At 33.7% G+C, this 22197-nt stretch overlaps 1 protein-coding gene across 1 annotated transcript in view; it reads right to left on the bottom strand.

Moving 5' to 3' along the window:
• LOC129234032 (tyrosine-protein kinase Fer-like) overlaps positions 1 to 15735 on the bottom strand; it is a 32317-nt gene extending 16582 nt beyond the window's left edge. Inside the window, exons 1-6 of the mRNA XM_054867938.1 lie at positions 15167 to 15735; positions 14433 to 14606; positions 11226 to 11322; positions 4803 to 4995; positions 3129 to 3266; positions 2914 to 3036 (exon numbers count right to left, since the gene is read on the bottom strand). Coding sequence (XP_054723913.1) covers positions 2914 to 3036; positions 3129 to 3266; positions 4803 to 4995; positions 11226 to 11322; positions 14433 to 14606; positions 15167 to 15379 — 938 coding nt within the window. The 5' untranslated portion in view covers positions 15380 to 15735. The remainder of the gene's footprint in view (positions 1 to 2913; positions 3037 to 3128; positions 3267 to 4802; positions 4996 to 11225; positions 11323 to 14432; positions 14607 to 15166) is intronic.
• Positions 15736 to 22197: the final 6462 nt, after the last annotated feature.

The following is a 22197-nucleotide window of genomic DNA, read 5'->3' as shown; positions in this document are numbered from 1 at the left end:
CACAACCCTCCATTTATACAACTAAAATCCTTGATTATCTTCTGCTGGCAGTAGGAAAAAAAAAGCTCAAAAAATATGCAAAAGGGGAAATTTTTACCTCAAAGCAAAATCAAGAATTTTATTTGTTCACAGTCGAGAAAAAAATGGCAACAGATCTTTGTTCAAGTTAATTTAAACTGAGCTTGTTGGCAAACAATAAATTTCCGAATAGATATGGATGTTCCATTAGGCTTAAAAATGCTTATAACTCTTTTTCTGATTTTACAGCCTTGGTTTTTTTAGAATTCGAAGGAAGTAAATTAACTTGAGGGGTATTTTTCGCGGGCTTTCGAATAAGACCTAAATCCAGAAAAATCGGATTATTATTTCGGGTAGAAAGAGTTGTTTGCAGCAACGTTTGTGAGATTCTGGGAAACACATTTTCATATACATTTTTATGATTAAAAGTATTAAATTTTACTTATTACTGTAGAAAAGAGTATCAACACCGTTTTATAGTTTCCATAATGCACTTTTACGAAAATGTAGCTGGAAAATATAACACCACACATTTCATTTAAACACATATCAAGCGTACTGGTTCTCCACACTGGTGCAGCGAAGGGGGAATTAGGGGTGAAAACATCCCCCAGAATCATTGGTTTTAACATAAATGCAAATTCGAACACAGTAGTTTTTGCATATGAAAGGGCTGTTTTGATTTAAGAAAAACCCTTTCAGAATGTATTTTTAATCAAAAAATCTCCTTCAGCAGGTATTTGTGATCAAAAACACCCCTTCAGAAGGTATTTTTGATTAAAAAAAACCCTGTCCAGAAGGTATTTTTGATCCAAAAAACCCCCTCCAGATGATATTTCTGACTGCGCTACTGGTTCTTTGCCCTCCACTTTCATTTATTCCACTTTTCTAGTTCTCAGAAAATAAAAAATCTTTTAACGACCCCCAAACTTTATCTCTCTGATATCACTAAAAGGATAATGAAAATTGAATTTTTAGTACTACAATTTCGAAAAATTAGGGGGAAGGAATCTCTGAACCTCTTTCGATACCATCATTGAAAAACGCTCTCTAGGACTTCAATTTCAAAAAGTTTCCAGTGGAGAGCCCTTGTATCCCCTTTTTCCCTGACATCACTGAAGATCGTCTACAATTGCGTTTTTGGAACTTCAATTTTGCAATGTTGTAAGGGAGATGTAAATCAAATCGAAATATTAATCAAGTACAATCTCTGAATCATATCATTTTCCCAAAAGGCCACAAGTATGGTAAGTAATCGTGTTTTAAAGACATCACTTTTGAAAAATTTCCTGGGAGGGTACTCAAAAACTTTTCTCCCTTTAACGTTACCAAAGATCGGCTAAAACTGCGTTTTTAGGACTAGAATTTCCAAAATTTTCCCCAGGGAGAAACTCCAGACCCCTCTAATTATACATGCTGTATCTTCGAATACTGATTGACCCCCTTTCTAAAACCAGAAGTATACTCATTCTCTCTATTTACAATGTATACATTAGATATGATTGAAAAAAATTGCTGGGAAAGAGAGAGATAGGGAATTATTGACGTCCATTTCAAATGACAAAATTTTATTAAGTGCCTCTCAGCACTTAGTGTCCTCTGTTTATTACTGATTTGTATTTGAATAACTTACTTTAGAAAGAGAAATGGATGGGGGAGGGGTGGCACTTGTCAACCTCGCCTAGGACGGCAAAACTACTAGAGCCGGCCCTAGGTACAGTATAAAGAAGTACAAGGTAAGTGTACTGACATAATGTATATATATTGGCCTAATGTACACTGTGTATAATGAGCCCCCCTCCCACCATGACTGGTTTCACCACATATACCTAGGAAAGATATATTAGAAATAATATAAAGATATATACAAGAAAAAATTCTAATACTAAATAAAAATTATAATCATACTAAAACTAAGAAATGTATAGATTACCTGAAAGCAACTGGCCCAGATTAGAACATATGTTGATTAGCACATAGGGCTATTATGTTTAGCTGTTTTTAAACTTATTTTTGAATATAAAAAAGACTATTGTATTGAATTATTTTTGAATGGTTCACTTAGAGCTCTGAATTTCGATCAAAATTTTCTTGAAATAATATTTTCTATTTATATGATAACATAATAATTATTTTAAACATTCTTTTTTCCAACGTTCAAATATCAGAAGAATGAACACTACAAATTCATTTTGGGAAGAACTCAAATCAAGCACTGAATAGTCCTTCAAAGCTTGCCAATATAATGCAGCAATTCATTGAGGTAAGAAGTAAATGGGCTATTTTTATGAGGTAATGTAGGAAAAAAAATATGTTGTAGATACAAGAATTCATCTTTTTTAGACACAAAAACAACCATCTGATAAAAAATAAGCAAAAATATTCAATTATTAGCGGTACCCGCACGGCTTTGCCCTTAGTAGAAAATTAAAAGGTCATTTGGTTCGCCTGCACAGTTACAAATAATAAATGATGAATTTATCGCCAATTTGCTATGTTCATATGTTTGCCCACATTGTGGTTCAGCGTTATGATAAGTTAGTAAATTACTCGTCCACGTTATGATAATTTTCTCAGTAAAATGTTCTTAAAATTGTAGTAGAAAAAGAACAAAATCAAATTAAAAAAAATCCCTTTGAGGTGCACACCCCTATGCTACAAACTAATTCTGAAAATTGGCTGAACGGTTTAGGCGCTATGCGTGTCACAGAAACACATCTCGACAGATATCCAGACAAACTTTGAGATTTATTACTAGTAAAGATTCTGAGAAGAATAATATAGTACGAGAAATGCAAGACAAGTTAATGTCCCCCAGTTCATTGGGTACTCACACCACAGCTTCATCTCGTATGTGACAGGGGTTGCTTCGAATGCTGTACAAAGCTTACTCACTTGTCAAGAAGAATATCCATTGTAAAATCATCAGCTATCAGCTCATTGGGCCGCAGAGGTCCAGTTATATCTTTTAATAAGGAAACATCATATTTGAAATCTATTGGCTGTAGAGGATCAGACCTAAAATGGAGTATAAAAGTGTTAGAGATACATGTGAGAAAATAACATTGGTAGATGTGTCTAAAAACACTTAACTTAAATTAGATACCTACCTATTTTTGCATATAAAATCTGTGTATTCATCTTCACTGTCAATAACTTCAATGCTTTTACTCATTCTCGTATGCACAGCTTGAAACTGTTCTGAAGTGAGATTAATGACCTCAAAATATTCTTGCAAAACAGATTTCCTTCAAGTAATATATTTTATTATTTTTAAGGAAATAACAAGTAAAGGTACAAATGGCTATGCACATTCATTTACTATACTTAAAGATCAGTGGTGGAAAACCTACCGCTTGCGGGTCATATTCAGAGTGCGAGGCTGATCCATCTGGCCCATTGTTATATGTAATGTTAAGAATTAAAAACTGTGTTCGAGAAACTTCAAAAACAGTTTATTATCTTCATCCGGTAGTGAGAATGATTGTTACAGATTTGGTATAGTTAACATACATGTATGACTAATATAATGTTGAAAAAAAGTGGGGGGGGGGGGGGAGGGTTCGCACACTTTTTAACCACTTTGTAGATGTTTATTAGAAAAGTTTAGAAGCAGCTCCATAAGTGAACATGGGTTAAAGTTTTAAGTACAAGAATGAGATGGAAGGGGAGGGGACACTATTAATACAAAAGTAAAACTAATATTGTAGACCCTCGTTTTACGTGGTTTAAGATTCGACACCTTTATTTTATTTTATGCGGATGAGTTTCGGTTTTACCCGGGTGCAGCAACGCAAACAGATCACATTTTCCTCCCTTTCGAAATCCAAACTCCTAAAGATTGCAGATTACATGTAATAAACTGCATTTTGCCATGCTAATAACCAAACTTGGACCCCTGGAGACATTTCATGCAATTGGTTCCAGAGCTCTTTCCAGAAGTAAAGTTATTAAACTCACAAACAGTTCAAAACTCACTAGAAGAAGAGCTTTCAAGAGAGCGACAGAGGAAGACAAAACCTACGATGATACTGACATCAGTGACACACAACCAAAAACGTTCACACTGAAAATTTTGAGCCATTCCTAGACAATGGAAATGATCTTTCTGATTTGTTAGTGAAGGAAGATTCTATCATGGAAATGACGCAAGTGATCATGGATGCGTTAATGCTCTGCAAAGAATTAGAGAAAAATTCTTAATGACTGCCAAAAGACTATCATAGCCAGCTCTTCTTTAAAAAAGAACACAAAATTAGTTTATGTTTTCTTTAAGCATGTTGTGCATAAAAATCAATATCTGTACACATTAAACTTATTATACAATTAGTCATCACTAGAATAAAGTATTTTTTAATCTATGGAATCTAACTCCTATTTTAACACTACTATTAAGTCTCAATTTACGCAGTATTTCGGTGGAATGTAACCCCCACGTAAAACGAGGGTCCACTGCACTTTATCATACATGAAGCACACATTAAAAAAAAAAACATTAACAGAAATAATGATATCAAGATACTATTTAGCATGTGAAATAAATGCTAATTTAAATACAGCAAAGCACCGTTTATACGTTTTTGAAGGTAATGTATAAAAAGAGTATACAACTGAAAAAGTGTACAATAGTTAATAGGTATATGCTAATGTGTATTAGACCTATTTAAAAAACCTACAAAAGAAAAATGTTTAAACAGTGCTCTCTCTTCACTGTACTACACTTTGACCATTAAAATAGCACAAAAATAAAATTCAATGTTTAACATTAGTCAGTCTAAATTTACCATGTTTCTGCAGAATCTTCCATAACAGTTTGTTGATAATAAAGCAATCCAGGTATCAAGGTAGTTCTAAAATGGCGTTCATATTCTGATGCTTCACACAAGGTCAAAATTAGTTCATTGTGTAAAACATGCAATTTTTTTGCACTCTTTTGATACCTCTCCTTTGCATCTTCAACTTTTCTGGCACCTTTACCTAAAAATTGAAAAAATAATAAAAAGACAGAAATGCCTACATTACTAATGTATTGTCTTTTTTTGGACAATATTATAATAAATGAGCAAATCAATGTTTGCATAGCAAATTGCAAAAAAAAAAAAAAAAAAAAGTAGCGTTTGCAAGTTTTGGGATTACAAGGAATCCTTCTTTTGATGTGGAAAAAGTTTTCAGCTCTTGGATGTTAAGCAGGAGTCACTACATTGTGACTGTGACTTAACTCTCAGAGTTTCAAAGCTTTTTCCATTGGAAAAAGGGTCCCTGATATCCTAAAAACATGTGTATAGGATGGAGTGAAAAAATGAAATTAAGAAATATGTAAAGCCTGTATGTGGGAAAGTTGCCTCTTACCAAGCCTATTTGAATGCAAAACTTCAGCTATATCAAATAATATCTTTAGCTGCCTATTTGACCATCAATTTTAAGTATTTTACCTAATTTCGCACCAAAATGACAAAAACGGAGTGATAAAACACAACATCTCTCATTTGAAGCTATGAATAGTTAAAACTAAACCTTATTAAATAAAATAAATAGTCAATGATTACTTGAATGACCTTGGAAATTGCAAGATGGTCTTCAAATGTGTATTGCACTTGCGCATGCTCTTTCTAGCCGGCTGATGTTTACTTAACACTAACTTAGTTCACAACAGTCAATTGCGTTTTTTATTTTGAGTTAGCTATCTTTGTAACGTCAGAGAGTTCTATTAAGTGTATATAATGTGACAGCTATTTTTTCTTGTTCATGTTCAGTGAGTACTTCAAGTTGTTACACCTTCCTTAAGGCATTTCAAAATGCCTGAGACTCGATCACAAGACTTTTGTCCAGTGTTTGGAGCTCCGAAAATCTTTCCGGAAGAGAAAAAAAAATTCTCTTCCTACTGTAACGGATCAACAAATAAATAATAAGGTAAGAAAATATCATGTGAAACATCGTAATGTTAAGAGACATTTAAAAAAAGAAGGTGTACTAAATGTTTCAAAAAATACTGTGACTTTTAGAAAATTAAGTGAAAAAAATCTGCTTGATATTTCACCATGTAAATGCAAGGACTTTCAAATCTGTAACTCTAAATTTAAAGTGCCTGTAGCTGAAAGAGCATTTTTAACTGATCAAACAACATTTCGTAGAATGGTAACTGAAAATGTTAATATTAAAGCAAGCAAAAATTATTGAAAAAAGGTTGAAACGGGAAGAAAAAGCAGCAGAAACGGCTAAAAAAGCTCAACTGCAAGATATTGTGGAAAGCGCAGGTCATAGACTTTCTCCTTCTAACATGGAACATATTTTGGGTTCTTCAAGTTCTTCACGTGAAAATGAAAATACGGTTTTTTGACCATAAACACCTTAAAAAGAAAAGCAAAGTTCCCCTTCAACTTCGCAAATGAGAACTCGATTCCCAAATGTAGCACAGGCTTGTGACAGAACTGGTGTGTCCGATAGATCAGCATCAATTCTTATAAATGCTGCTTTAAAAGATATAGGAATAATTACGAAAGAAGAACCTTCTCTAAAGTCGTCGATCGTAGTAAAATTAGAAGAGAGGGAATTAAAAACCCCATTGTGACTTGAAAAGGAAAGATTATGAGCTACCTTTATCAGGAGAATATGGAATATACTTCGAAGAGAAGGACAATAACAGAAGAGAATGTTGTTTTAGTTTCTGAACCTGAGTCAAAGTACATTGGCCATGTTACTCCTGTTTCTGGTACTTCTAATGACATTAAAACAAGCATATTATTTTTTTTTAGAGAGAAATGTTGACATTTCTAAGTTACAAGCAGTTGGTTGCGATGGAGCAGTAGTCAATACAGGATTTCAAAATGGAGTCATAAGACAAATTGAGCTTGCTGTTGGACGGCCTTTGCAGTGATTTATTTGCTTATTACATACTAATGAATTACCTCTATGCCATTTACTGAAACATTTGAACGGAAAAACTTCAGGCCTTAAAGGATATTGTGGAGAGATTGTGAAAAAACTGGAATCAGATGTGAAAAGATGACTAGTTAACTTTGAAAAAGTAGAAGTAACGTTGCCTGAGATTGCGTTTAATGAACTTAGTACAGATCAGCAATATCTCTACGAAATTTGTAATGAAATTTCAAACAGAAAAATTTCATTTAACTTGTCATGAAAGAATCCTGGAAAAATGAGTCATTTCAGATGGTTAACGACAGCAAATAAAATTTTGCGGTTGTATATTTCAACAAGAGACCCATTGGAGAACTTGAAAATTTTAACACAATATGTTATGAGAGTATACGCATGTACGTGGTTTGATATTAAATCTGAATCATCATGTCTAAATGGTAGTCAACATTTTTCAACATCATTAAAAAATCTTGATTTCTGCATGAAGAGCTTAAGAACATAGTAGATAGAAAAAAATCCTGCCCCCCCAGGAACTCAGTCCTAAATCCGCCTATGCTGAAAAATATACATGATTGGAATTTGTTAGCATTTCAATGAGAGTACTAGTGGCAGTAATATCTTTTCCATTTTCAACTACTATGTATTTCTGCATAGATAATATTAAAAAAATAATTGGCTTAAAAATTTACTAAGCACATTAATAAACACAGTGGAACCTCAGAAACCAAACTAACTGGGGATGTGTCTGTTCACATTAACCGGATGATCTACTTAAACTCCTATTAGCTCAATAGCAATGTGAAAATTTTTAAGTTAAAATTAAAGCAATTTTACTTCTGATACAGCACAAGTACTTAATAAGTCATCTACGTTATAGTAGCAAGATTAACGTTGCAAGTATGTATGGTACAGTCAGGCCTGGCTCTTGGGGTAGGCGACCAGGGGGCCGCCTAGGCAGGGCGGGATTTAGCGGAGGGTAGGCGGGGTTATTGCCCCGGGGCCTCCACAACAAAGGGGCCCCCACAGTAAAATTTTTACAAAATATCCTAACTTTCACGGGTCGAAAATATCGGATATATACATATATATCAAAGTATCGGACATTTTCGAAAATGTGATGATTTTTTCGAATCCTGATTAGGGGCCTCCACACTTTCAAATCCGGCCCTGCGCCTAGGGCAGCAGATTTTAGCTGCGGCAACTTTCGAAATTGAATTCTTCTTCTTTAAGTTTTAATATTTGTTTCAGTGGCGTAAGATACACAGCCTTAATGTTAAAAAAATAATAATTTAGAGTTTGTACCAGTGTTTGAAAAAACATGGTTTGGAATTCAACTAGAAATTCAGTTTAACTTGAGGGGCAGCAAATTATGTGATTTAAAAGTCTTTGGAAAACATTAATACATGTTTCAGTGTCACAAGATGCGCTACTTTAATGTTAAAAAAGATTAAGTGTGTACCGGTACTTGGATATGCTTATTACATACTAATGAATTACCTCTATGCCATTTACTGAAACATTTGAACGGAAAAACTTCAGGCCTTAAAGGATATTGTGGAGAGATTGTGAAAAAACTGGAATCAGATGTGAAAAGATGACTAGTTAACTTTGAAAAAGTAGAAGTAACGTTGCCTGAGATTGCGTTTAATGAACTTAGTACAGATCAGCAATATCTCTACGAAATTTGTAATGAAATTTCAAACAGAAAAATTTCATTTAACTTGTCATGAAAGAATCCTGGAAAAATGAGTCATTTCAGATGGTTAACGACAGCAAATAAAATTTTGCGGTTGTATATTTCAACAAGAGACCCATTGGAGAACTTGAAAATTTTAACACAATATGTTATGAGAGTATACGCATGTACGTGGTTTGATATTAAATCTGAATCATCATGTCTAAATGGTAGTCAACATTTTTCAACATCATTAAAAAATCTTGATTTCTGCATGAAGAGCTTAAGAACATAGTAGATAGAAAACTACAGAGAAACGCGTATTTCGGACATCCAGAGAACATTCTACGATCAATGCTGTCTGATAGTCAACTACACGTGAGACAGTTGGGGCTTCAAAAAGTTTTAAAATGTAGAAAAATGGCTAAACTCATTAACAGTGTTAGAAAATTCAAGATTCCAGTAGTAAATTTCAATGCAGATAGCAATACGGATTTATTTGACTGGGATTCAGTTACACTTACTGAGCCACCAGTTACGAAATCTATTTCTGATAATGAACTGAACCAGATAATTTTGGATTTTCCTGATAAGGATATTACTGTTTTAAAATACCCGTGCCATTCACAAGCAGTAGAACGCTGCTTTAAATTAGTTACTGATGCATCAGCAGCCGTGTGTGAAAATGACGTCGAGACGGATTCATATGATAAAGAATAGCATCTAGAATTTCACTACCTAAATTTGATGCTAAGAGTCAATATTGTGTGGTTCTAGAAAATAATTAACCTAGATTTTTTGAAGACAAAGGGTGGTGGTGTTATTTACCTCTCTGTGCAGTCACCTCCACTGGATCAGATCTTGTTTTTTTTCTAAGAGAAAACTTGCAAAGAGTAGAAGTAAAACTTCTTGAATTTTACAATTTCTTAGAAATTTCAATCGCAAATGAGCAGCTAAAGATATTGCCATAAGAAGCTGAAATTTCAGTGGCATAATTACACTTATAGGTGGCATCTTTTCCGCATACAGGCTAATTAATTAAGATAAACTATTTTTTAAGATAAACTTTTTTTTAGGGTGGAGCGTTTTTGCTCCACCCTAATGTGTATACATTTTTAGAAAACAATTTGTGGTATAACACAGTCTATTTGCTCATTTATTGCATCGGTACAAAAGTAAACATTTTGCTTCAAAACAGTATAATAGCAGAATTAAGACATTCAAAGGTGTCAAATATATCACTTTGGGAGCTCTGTTGTGCATGTTTTCATCAGTGCAAAAAGTGGAAAAGAAAGTCATAATTTGAGCCCAGATAAAATGCATATTTTTATTGCATATTCATTTGCGTATTTTAACCCCTTTCGACACTACTAGAGATGTGAATGGTTGGAAAAAAGGCAGAAATTTTGTGTCAAAAAATAAGTTTATTTCCGACAATGTTTATTTCCACTCAGGAAAAATTTAAAATTTCTTGCTTAAAATACTGTATTCAGAAAATTATATTACAGACTTTTTAAAATATATATTTTTTTCATGTTCAACATCCCACATGAAAACACTAACTTTGATAACTTAAGCTGTAAGATAATTTAATTTCTTTGTGCACCACAGTATTGCAGGAGTGCCCACCGTCATGGTGCATGCGCAGACTGTCCCATTGAAGTTTTTAGGGGGGGGGGAGCATCCGAGTATTACATACTATTTTTCAACCCTCGGCACACAAAGGAAGGGGGTTATAAGTTTGAAGTGTCTTGTATATCTGTCTGTGGCACTCTAGCGCCTAAACGGATGGACTGATTTTGAAAAACTTTTTTTTTCAAAAGGAGAGATGATCGAGAGTGTTCTTCGATAGCTTGCGCTTTTGGATGGCATCAATTAACGAAGATATTTATTAAAAATCTCTAAAAGTTTTTTCGTGATTTTTGCAGTGAAAACATATTTAAAAATTAAAAAAAAAATAGTACCAAAATAAAGAGTAACTTTTTCTGCATCTGGTAGAATGAGTTAAGAACTTTCATATTATATAGAATTTGAATTATAACGTTTTTTAAAAGCAGATTTTAAATGAGGCTAAGCCTTTATTCACCTGACTGGTAATCGAATTCATTGTTAACCAACAAGGAAATTAAACGCAATGATTGAAAATTTTTATCTGCTGCCAGTTTCTATTTGTCAATAAATAAAATACTTGTATCTGATTTTTAATAGTACAAGGCCTTTTAAAAGGGTTTTCACTTTTCCCCCTCTTGGTTCTACATTTGCGATCCGGTTGGGTTTTTTAAAAAATTTTAATTTTAGTTACTTGTGGCACTAACACTAAATGTACGCACAGGACAGGATTATATCAACAACATCAAGTAGTAGAAATGTTTTTAAGTTAAAATTTCAATATGTTCTCATTTAAAGTGTGAAATATATGTGTGTGGTGTGTTGTACACACATGCAAACAGGTATGTGCAAAAACTTTTTTAAGAAAGAAAAACAAATTCTTGTTTGAAACCTCACAAAAAAAAAAGGTAAAAGAAGAAGAAAAAACACAAATTTCTGTCAAAAAATTGATTTAGCTTATAAAACACACTCTACATAAAATTAACACCCCAATAATGTAAAACATAGCCTAAACAATAACAGAAAGAAATAAAATCAAGCTAAATACCTTTAATATATTGCTCTTCATATTTTGATTTTGCTTCCTTCCACATTTCAAGATATTTTTCGTATTCAGTTTTCATTGACTCAACTGAATTATGTAGCTAGAAGCAGAAAGAAAATATACGTTAAGAATTGGGGCATTCTGATTAATCATATGAAAGAAACAAATGGCAGAACTTTAGATTTCTTATAATGTGTTTCTTTCTTTAACTAAATACTAGTACTGAACGAAGCATACCAGACATGTATTATTAGAGGTCATACTATGAAAATGCAATGTAATATTTCTCGTCTTGATCAGAATGTCAAGTTCGAATTAAGCTGAAATTTAAATGGGAGCCTAATCTTTTTTTTTTTTTAAAGTATAAATTAATTCCCTCAACAGTTTAGATCAATATTAGTTTGAAAGAAATATAGTCCCTGCTGTCCCTGATTGATAACAATAAGCAAATCAAGAAAGTGGATAAAATCCTCTCGCAATTATAAATGAAATAATCATTTCTTTAATCATAAAGTGTTCAAAACATTATGCATCCTCTCCATGAACATTAATTTCAGAGCCACCTTTGTCTACATTTAATTTGAAAAAACATTAGGCATCATTAAAAACAAGATAAAAATCGATTGATGTAATTCAAAAATACTGTTTCTTCAAATTTTCTGAATCATCAGACGGTTTTTTGGAATATGAAAACTTTTTGGGGGTCACCTTGTGAAAACACTAGTAAATTTCTACAAATATGATACAGAAAGTTTAACTGTGGATCTTACACTCCTGTTTGTGAAAATTGCAACAACACGAAGGATTTACGTGAGTGAGCTGAAAATTGCAGGAAATGTAAAGTAGGGCACGATATGCAAATGATTAGAATTGCAGACCAGTAGCGCATGCGTATCATGAGCAGCGCCCTCTGAACGGTGGATTGAACTGAACATAAATAGACGGCTGTAGCGAGGAGTGTATGATTATCGGTGGCGATATGCTAGAGTAAACATTAACTGAATCTTTACTATGCCTCTTCGTCGAAAGAAAGCGAAATTTGAGCAAATTTCGGAGTTTGAACGAGGCGGAATCGTCGGCCTTCGTGAAGCTGGATTGTACAGCAGGTACAGCTTCTTCCTTGGCCTGCATGTTCCCCGGATATGTCACTGATTGAACATGTGTGGGATTTCGTTGGGCGGTGTCTCTCTTGTGATACTCGTCCTGTTGCTTCGACAGACGAACTTTTGTTGTGCATACAAACAATATGGAATACTCTTCCACAGGCAGATATTCAAACTTTGTTTCACTCCATGCCGAGTCTTGTAGCAGCTCTTATTGCGGCACATGGTGGCCACACAAAATACTAATTTCTATTTCTTTTTATTGCTTGTTTGGTTTGAAAATGTATTCATTTATTTGTATCATTGCCACTCAACTGTATTAAATATCATTCAACTATGATGCTTCCTTCATGGTGTTGTAATTTTCAGGTAGGTAGTGTGTGATTTCATGTACCATGAAGAACTTGGAATGCAGAAGTAGATTGGATGTACGAGAGAAACTTTTTTTTTCTGCATGAAAGAGAACAGGTTCTGGAATATATTTCTTAGAATGTTGGAGGACATGATGGTATCTGAAGCATGCTAAGGAAATTAATACCATGGTTATACTGTGTTACGTATTTCCAATATAATAAGTACCAAAGGTTGAAAATTGATCAACACATTCAACTTTTAAAAAGGTGATGAACATAAAAATGTTTTTAACACGTAAAAAAATTTCTCATAACGAAATAGTACTTAAAAATACCTCGATTAAAAAGAATCATAAATGCTTTGTTCAGGAACTTTTCGTTATCAAAATGCATTAGTATAAAAAAAAGGCCTATTAAATTAGCTGATTAGGACAGGAAAACATTAAATATTATCAGCTTTGCCTTTTTTTAAGGAATAAATACAGAACTTGAATCAAAATATCATTTTATAACTTAGTTTATAGCATAAAATGTAGGAGCTCTATCTTAATCAGAACATTCAAAAATAAAATGCTATGTTCTTACGGGTGAGACTTAAAAACTCATAAATTATCTTTCCAATTTTTCTGAAAACTTGAGCATAATTCAGGTTCATCATTTCAAAATTTTTTGAGGGGGAAGGGGGAGTTGTGTACTCAAAATATATTATAGGGGGAAAAACAACGAAATACACATACAAATGTACATTTGCATGCGTTTGTAAAATCCAGGGGACATTAGGCCCCTCTCTGCTGATTCTATAAACAAAAGGCCTGGTATCTATTCATGCAGTGTTTCTTAACTCTTTTTGGCAAGCAAATCACTAAAAATTTTGGAAATTTTTTCACAAATCAGTGAAGTATTTTCTTTTATATATACACACACACACACACACACACATACATATATATATATATATTACTAGGCATTAAAGAACTGTTGCCAGCGGTCTTTGTCTAGTGGTCAGAGAAAACTGACCATATGATGGGGGGGGGGGCATAGATGTTCTTCCTCTCTCCTGTCCTAGGCCTTTCTCTGTGTGAATGTGCTGCAAATAGTAGCCTACCCTTTAAATGGGTCCGTATGGCATGTATGTACTGTGAAAGTCAGAGTTCACATCAAATTACGGTACAGTTGGAAAAATGAAGCAGCACATCCCAAATTGCAGCCTAGCAGCCGCACAACAACAACAACATTAAAGAACTGCTACATTAGTAAACTGAATATTTTATCATAATTTATTCGCAATAATACCAAAAGGTTAAAATGAGTATCTATTGCAATTATTATGTTGCAATGCATATTTTAGGGACCCCTTTGCCTAATGTAAACATTCTTTACGTGCAGTTTTGAATTCTTTTCAGGATCGTTACATATAATGCAACTATGTATCCTTCAAATTGGACCACTGGACATTAGTCATAAAAAAGGACCTTCGAGAAAATCATATGAAATTATAAAAAGAAATCACAAAATAATGTGAAAACTATCCGAAAAGATACTATTATATTTTTTAATTTATTTATTTTCTCAAAAAGAAATTTTTTAAGAATTTAGACACAAAATCTTCCAAGGACCAGTAGCATTTCACCAGATCAGCAGTTGAGAATCCCTGGTTCAATGTACATCGTATAAACACAAATTTAGTAATAATAAAGCACTATCATGATCAGATCGATTAATTATGAGTAAAACAGTGTGCTAAAGATGCTTACTCTACTTAGTTCTCCATGAAGTGTGTCATGCTCCATTACATAAAGATTTTTTAGAGCTCTTTTCTCCGAGATTAAATTGTTTATTGCTTCAATAGTTGAAGAAGTCAAGCAGTCGGCATTTCTCCTGATGATTTTACTCATGATGTCCATTTCTTCAGAAATAGCATACCAAGCCTAAAACATAAAGCAATTTGTATTATAAAGATTATATTTATAAAATATTTTACAGACTACAGACACATAAGAAATTAAAGAACTAATATCATATACTCCCCCCCCCCCTCCCAGCAACTTTTTCCTGTTGGCGACAAAAAAGTGTCGCCAAGAAAACACTGTATGATGACATATGTCATACATTGTTCTTGTTGATGCTTTTTTAGCGCCAACAGGAAAAAATCTGATAAAAAAACATGATCAAAACACTTCAGAACACAATATACACTAAAACAACGTGGCAGTGAGAAGTAGAGTGATGTAAGTGCCAAAATTGAAAATTTGGAGATAACCAGTACAAATGGTAGGTGAATCCCTCCTCTGTCTTGGACCAAGAGATAGTACTAATAGCCCTGGTAGGTGCTGTTATACAGCATGATTTGGAAAAAAATGAGAAACTAGGTACCACTAGTTGAAAGGTAGGTACCACTAGTTGAAAAGGTACCACTAGTTGAAAAATAAAACAGTAAAATGACATCCTTTAATGCAAATAGTAATAGCAACAATGGAAATAATATTACCCTTGCAATTGAGCTGCCTTCCAATTCTTTGGAAAGATCAAGTTTCAGGGCTTGATTGCTAACCATTGTTAATGAAGATGCATAATCCCGATCACATTTTGCTCGAAGCAAAACGCACTTCTTCATATTTTCAAGAAGTTTAAGCTCTGCATCTTGTAGTCCAACTAATGCCTCGTGAGAAAAAGCATCTTGCAGATCCGTTGAGAAACCCATATTTATGTGATTAATTCAATGGATATAGGAAAAAACTTTGCGATTGATCTAAAAATAAACAGCAACCATCATTTATAAGTTTGATTAGAAACACAGAACAAATATGCTGAACACGTAAATTTCCACCTACTGCAAAATGTTAGTGTCACTCCTGCAACACTCCTTATTGTAATTGGTGTAACCAAAGGGTTGAAAATCTAATTATTAAACTAATACATTTTTAAGCATGTTATTTTTTGCTGTATATTATATCGCAGCGCATAAAAGTGAAACAATGCATCACTGTTACAAATTTATTTAATAACCTCATTCATTTCAACCGCAACAACCACTACTACACAAAAACAAAACAAGGTATTTGGTGTCTGCTACGGTTATGACACGGTTAACTCGAAACCTTCCTCTTTTTTTTTCACGCAGTGGCTTGTGATTGTAATAGACTCTACTCTCATGACGTCACTGTCGGTATTAACCTTATTGAGCGCAAAAATCTGAATCGGGACTCTATTTGGAACATGAATGTTTTTGGTCTTAAAAGAATTCTTTCTACTTAAAAAGGTCTGTTAAATTTTTGAACTTAGCAATATTCCTAAAGGAATGATGAATAATTCATTTGGTGTGAAATACTTTCTTTTATAATCGTACTTTACCGTCGTCATTAATGGTGACTGGGCGACGTTAAATATACTCGTGGTCACAATGTCCTCCAAGTGAAACGATACCTCTGGGGGTGTTAGACCAGAAAGTTATTCGGCTCCTGGTCTGGTTCTAAATTCTCGAACTGTCCATAGATGGCACCACCATCTATTGTGTTGTCTTCTGAAGGCAAGGCGCCTGGTACGCAGTCCTTCATAGTTTGAGGGCCAGTGGTCCCTTTGATAGTTGATGGTTGATAATCGTATTTTCCGGATTTTAAGCCTTTTGGCTGTTTACTCCAATCACGAAATTGGTAAAAAACTGACATTCTCTTTTTATTTATCATCTTCCTCAACATTTTTTAAACAATCGAAAGTCTGTATAAAACCTACGTACGTTTATTATGCATATAAACTAGAGTGATTTTTAAATAAAACAAACTACTAACAACGAATGCTGAATCTAACCCAGTAAGCAAAATATCTTGCCTCAGTATTGCATAAAGGTTGACATGCAAGAAAAATCATCTTGCATTAATACTGCCTCAATGTTGTTATGTTACTCCCTTTATGCTGTCAGCAGGCTGCCACAATATTGACTGACAAGGTTTATGCAGCATAATATCAGGAAAATATCAAGGTAGGCTGCTTTTGTAACATTGCATACGTATTGATATGACAGGATAATATCAAGATGTTGTCATGACAGCATAAAATCAAGGTCTAGGCAAGATGATCTTGCTTTTGTAATCTTGCATACGTATTGATATGACAGGATAATATCAAGATGTTGTCATGACAGCATGAAATCAAGGTCTAGGCAAGATGATCTTGCTTTTGTAATATTGCATACGTATTGATATGACAGGAAAATGTCAGGATACATTGACATGACAGTATGAAATCAGCACGTTTGCAAGGTGTTTTATCCATTTATTTATTTGCATTATTTTCACTTCAAACTCGAGAATTAAATTTCATTCTTTAATTATTTCTGTTATTCTTCAAGATAGTTTTCTAGCCTGAGAATATTTTCTTAAAGCTGACATCTGATCGGAAATTCATATAAAGATATTAATAGTACTCGCGATTTAATTTAAAAAATGGAAGTTTCTTCGTTTTGCGTAATACTTGACTTATTTTTTAAATTCATGCTTCTAATTGTATTATAAAGACATAAAATGCTTAGTTAGGAATAATTGCGGAAGTTTTTATAGCACTAAAGGTAGCAAAATAATAAATAAATAAATAAATACAATAAATAAGTACATTTTCAAATGGATGTCAGCATTGAAAATATCCCATGAACAAAACATATGAATTTATCTTAAAGAATAACATAAATACCATTGAATAAAATTAATCTTACGTGAGATTGAAGTGATAATACGAAATTCTGGGCTTCATGTCCTTTGTTTCAAAGTCTACGGACGAAAAAAGTTATTTTCGCCATTTCTAACATTGATCGCACATATCGTCTGCGATATGACTTGTTTAGTACTATATTAATAAACAAATATAGTTATCAGTCATTCATAAGTTTTTCCTAAAACAATACTATTCCAGACTAATAACTAAGCAACCAACTTAACGAAGCCTAAAAGAATGCAACGCCACGTGCAGCACCTCTGAACCGATTGAGGTCGAAGCAGGAAGAATGTGCCAGCAATGCGAGGGATGCTGGGTAGAAAGAACTGTGCGCATGCGCAAGTATCAACGAAGGTCCACCTGTTCTATTGTGTACTAATTACCTTGACGGCGACGCATATTGACCGTTCCCAAGCGGTAATTCTGGAATCCACGCTATGGCTTGGTTTCTTCTATGCTCGATAGATGGCGCCACTACTTTTTCATGATTTTTTTTGCTTTCTTTTTAAAAATGTCTTGTGTCTTTTGAAGTTTTAACCATGGATAGCTTATCATCCGGCTTTACTTATTCAAATATTAATATTACAAGCGATCAAAACGAAAATCTAACTTACAGAGTAAAAGAAATCACTGATGAAAATGCTGCAAATGTAAGTTTTAAATTTTTTTTTTCTTAATTTAATTGCGGATAATTCGGAAAAAAAAAGATGCTATTAAAGGGACAGAACAGCCGATTTAAATTATTGGAATTTAAGAAAAAATGTGAAAATTCATGTGCCTAAAAATTTAACTTTGTAATTAATAATTTAATCAACGGTCTAATTGATACAAATATATCAATTAGATAACATTATATGCAGTATTCGGGGGGGGGGGGGGGGTACATATATATATAGTATGAAATGTATGTCAGAACAGCTCTTTTACAAAAGTACTCCAATAGGCTTTCTAGTTTATTTATTTATTTATTTTTTGCAAAACACACACACACACACACACACACATATATATATATATATATATATGCCAATGACTTTTTTTGGGGGGGGGTGTGATCGCTTCCTTTTGGGGGGGGGGACATTCACCCTTAGTTTTATTTACCCATGTTTTGTAGCATTTTTTAAAATTAATTTTCTGTTTAGTTTGTTCTTTAAGTTTTGTTGTTTTTTCCACCAGTACTTACATGTTCTTTACTTAATTGCTATGTTGGGCCTTTTTTGGTTAAAGATTTTTTAGATTGTATTTGTGTTTTAATAAAAATTGAATTAACTTCTCATTTGATTGGCTTATACAGAATTAACTTAAATATGCTTGTTAATTTTATACACAGAACTGGTTACAGCAACACAGTGAAGATACAAAAAGTACTTGGCGTGTTGCAACAACATATCCGAAATCAGGGAGATTTAATAAATACAAAATCAGCTATCCCTGTGTGCATGACAGACAGAATAGTTTCTGGGGATGGTCCTTCAAAGCATACAGGATGCACTGCTAAATTGACAATCACAATACAAAGGCAAGTTACTTTGAATTAAATGTATATATAACAGGGTTTGAAATACGGTTCAATTTCTAGAAGGGGAATGTCCCCCCTTACTTCAGATTCCAGGGGGGATTTTTTGAATTTTGGGGAGAATTTTTATAAGTTCTGAAAATTTGTTTACAATTTTTTTTTTATAATTCATTTTTATTTCATTTTTCTATTTATTCATTTTTAAATTATAATTTTTTTGGTGTAATATCAGTCCCATTTTCAAATAATTATTCCTTAATTACGCAATTTTACTTTATTATTTCATTTTCAATAAAATATTTTACAACTAAGTAACTTCACATACACTCAATTATTTTTTTTTAAATAGAACATTTTCTGGTTCTAATTATCCGAATGGGGTTCGGTCCCGATTGTTTAGAAAAATATTTCTACTGAACAAAGACTTTTTTTCTGGCGATCAAAAAGTTAAAGTAAAAAATTGCCTATAATTTTCCAAAACGGACTATCGTTTCCAGCAGTTTTCGGATCGCATTTCGACCGGCGGATCGGAATTAGTTGATATTGGCGGATCGGAATCGGTTGAGTAACCAGTTCTGTGTATAAAATTAACAAGCATATTTAAGTTAAATCTGTATAAGCCATTCAAAAGAGAAATTAATTCAATTTTTATTGAAACACAAATACAATCCAAAAAATCTTTAACCAAAAAAGGCCCAACATAGCAATTTAGTAAAGAACATGTAAGTACTGGTGGAAAAAACAACAAAAGTTAAAGAACAAACTAAACAGAAAATTAATTTTAAAAAATGCTACAAAACATGGGTACATAAAACTAAGGGTGAATGTGTCCCCCCCCCCCCAAAAAAAAGGAAGCGATCACACCCCCACCACCAAAAAAAAAAAAAAAATCATTGGCATATATATATATATATATATATATATATATATATGTGTGTGTGTGTGTGTGTGTGTGTGTGTGTGTGTGTGTGTTTTTGCAAAAAATAAATAAATAAATAAACTAGAAAGCCTATTAGAGTACTTTTGTAAAAGAGCTGTTCTGACATACATTTCATACTATATATATATGTACCCCCCCCCCCGAATACTGCATATAATGTTATCTAATTGATATATTTGTATCAATTAGACCGTTGATTAAATTATTAATTACAAAGTTAAATTTTTAGGCACATGAATTTTCACATTTTTTCTTAAATTCCAATAATTTAAATCGGCTGTTCTGTCCCTTTAATAACATCTTTTTTTTTTTTTTTTCGGAATTATCCGCAATTAAATTAAGAAAAAAAAAATTAAAACTTACATTTGCAGCATTTTCATCAGTGATTTCTTTTACTCTGTAAGTTAGATTTACGTTTTGATTGTTTGTAATATTAATATTTGAATAAGTAAAGCCGGATGATAAGCTATCCATGGTTAAAACTTCAAAAGACACAAGACATTTTTAAAAAGAAAGCAAAAAAAAAATCATGAAAAAGTAGTGGCGCCATCTATTGAGCATAGAAGAAACCAAGCCATAGCGTGGATTACAGAATTACCGCTTGGGATCGATCGATATGCGACGGCGACAGCATGAAATCAATATCATCTTGACGGCGACAACATGTATGCAATGTTGTTATTGTAAGGTAATATCAATATTGATATTTTAAGATGAATGCAATGTTGCATATGTGTTGTTATTGTAATATTGCTTTTTAATCTTTATGTAAGCTTTATGCAGTATGAAACACATCAATATTGACGCCGTCAGTATAATATCAAGATCTGTCAAGGTTGATGCAAGAAATTTTGCTAGTAGGGAATAAAGGCAAGAGACTGAAAAGCTAACTTTCTTTTCAAGTGTTTGTATCTCACTGAATGTTTTGTTCTCAATCTCTTTTAAAGCTAGTAGTCCAACATCAAGTGCTTTATCACAGTTCATGTTTTCATCTGCTACAATTCCAGTTGGTAACGATCCGGTGTTTTTGAAAACGGATTGTGTTCCTCAAGCCAAAAGATAAAAGTTTGCTAGTCCTTCTATTTTTTTTTCTGTCTTGCTTTTCGTAGATCCATACGCTGCTCTGAAGAGACGATACGCACAATTGCTTCACACATGCGAGAACAAACCGGCATGGAGTTAATCTAAGTTGCAAAAGTTGTCCCTGTAATTCCTCTACCTCCGGGGTCAATTCACAAATGCTACTCTTGGATCTCCTCAAAACCTGCTCAATGGTCATGTCACTACAGACCAAAATTGTCATGGGAAGTCATACAATGTAATTTACTCGAGACAAAATTAATAAAATCGAACAACTGTTCATAATATCATTCTGTACTACAAGCTAGTGATGGGCATAATCGAGATCTTTTGATAATCGAGATCTCGGGAATCGAGTACTTCTGATAATCGAGTGATTGATAATCGAGATCTTTTTAAGTCGATCACTCGAGTGATTGATAATCGAGATCTTTTGAAATCGAGAACTCGAGCGATTGACTTCTCGAGATCTTCCGAATCGAGTACTCGAGCGATTGACTTCTCGAGATCTTTTGAATCGAGTACTCGAGCGATTGACTTCTCGAGATCTTTTGAATCGAGTACTCGAGCGATTGACTTCTCGAGATCTTTTGAATCGAGTACTCGAGCGATTGACTTCTCGAGATCTTTTGAATCGAGATCTCGAGATGTTTTAAATCGAGATCTCGAGATGTTTCAAATCGAGATCTCGAGACGTTTGAATAGAGTACTCGAGTAGTTCATTTTCTGAGCTTTTCCAAAATTGAGTTGACTGCTGCGGGGGTGCCCACTAAAAGGGGGTGGGGCATGGCGCAGCCTATGCAACTAAAATTTTTAGAGCCGGTTTTTTGAGAGGGTTTTTTTAATCTCATTTTCGGAAGGGGGGAGGGGGGTCCATGGCGCAGCCTGCGAAACCAAAATTTTTAGAAGCGGTTTTTTTGAGATTTTTTTTTAAAATGTCATTTCGGGAGGGGGGGGGGGGAGAGCTCTTTCTAGACGGATGCTCCGTAACATTTGAGAGGGTGCGCCATCGCCCTGCAAAAGCGGGGAGGTGGACTCCCTTGACTTCAGTTGAATTCCCGAGTTGTTTTGGCAGGGGTGCGCTCGAGATAGGAATGTGACATTTAGCCTACCATTTAGGGGTATAATGAGGGGTGAACCCTCCTGGCTTTTAGAAGTTTTAGGTTAAGTTGGGGGGGTATTGACACCCCCTTTTAGAAGGGGGATCAATACCAGTCCCCCCAAATTCCATGAAAAATTCTAGTTTTTACATTTAAGTGGGTCTAGTTTTTTGTTGTTT

This window comes from Uloborus diversus, unplaced genomic scaffold, assembly GCF_026930045.1.
Source record: "Uloborus diversus isolate 005 unplaced genomic scaffold, Udiv.v.3.1 scaffold_936, whole genome shotgun sequence".
NCBI lineage: Eukaryota > Metazoa > Arthropoda > Arachnida > Araneae > Uloboridae > Uloborus > Uloborus diversus.
The sequence above is the reverse complement of the archived record's forward strand: the minus strand, read 5'-3'. Positions and strand labels throughout refer to the sequence as shown.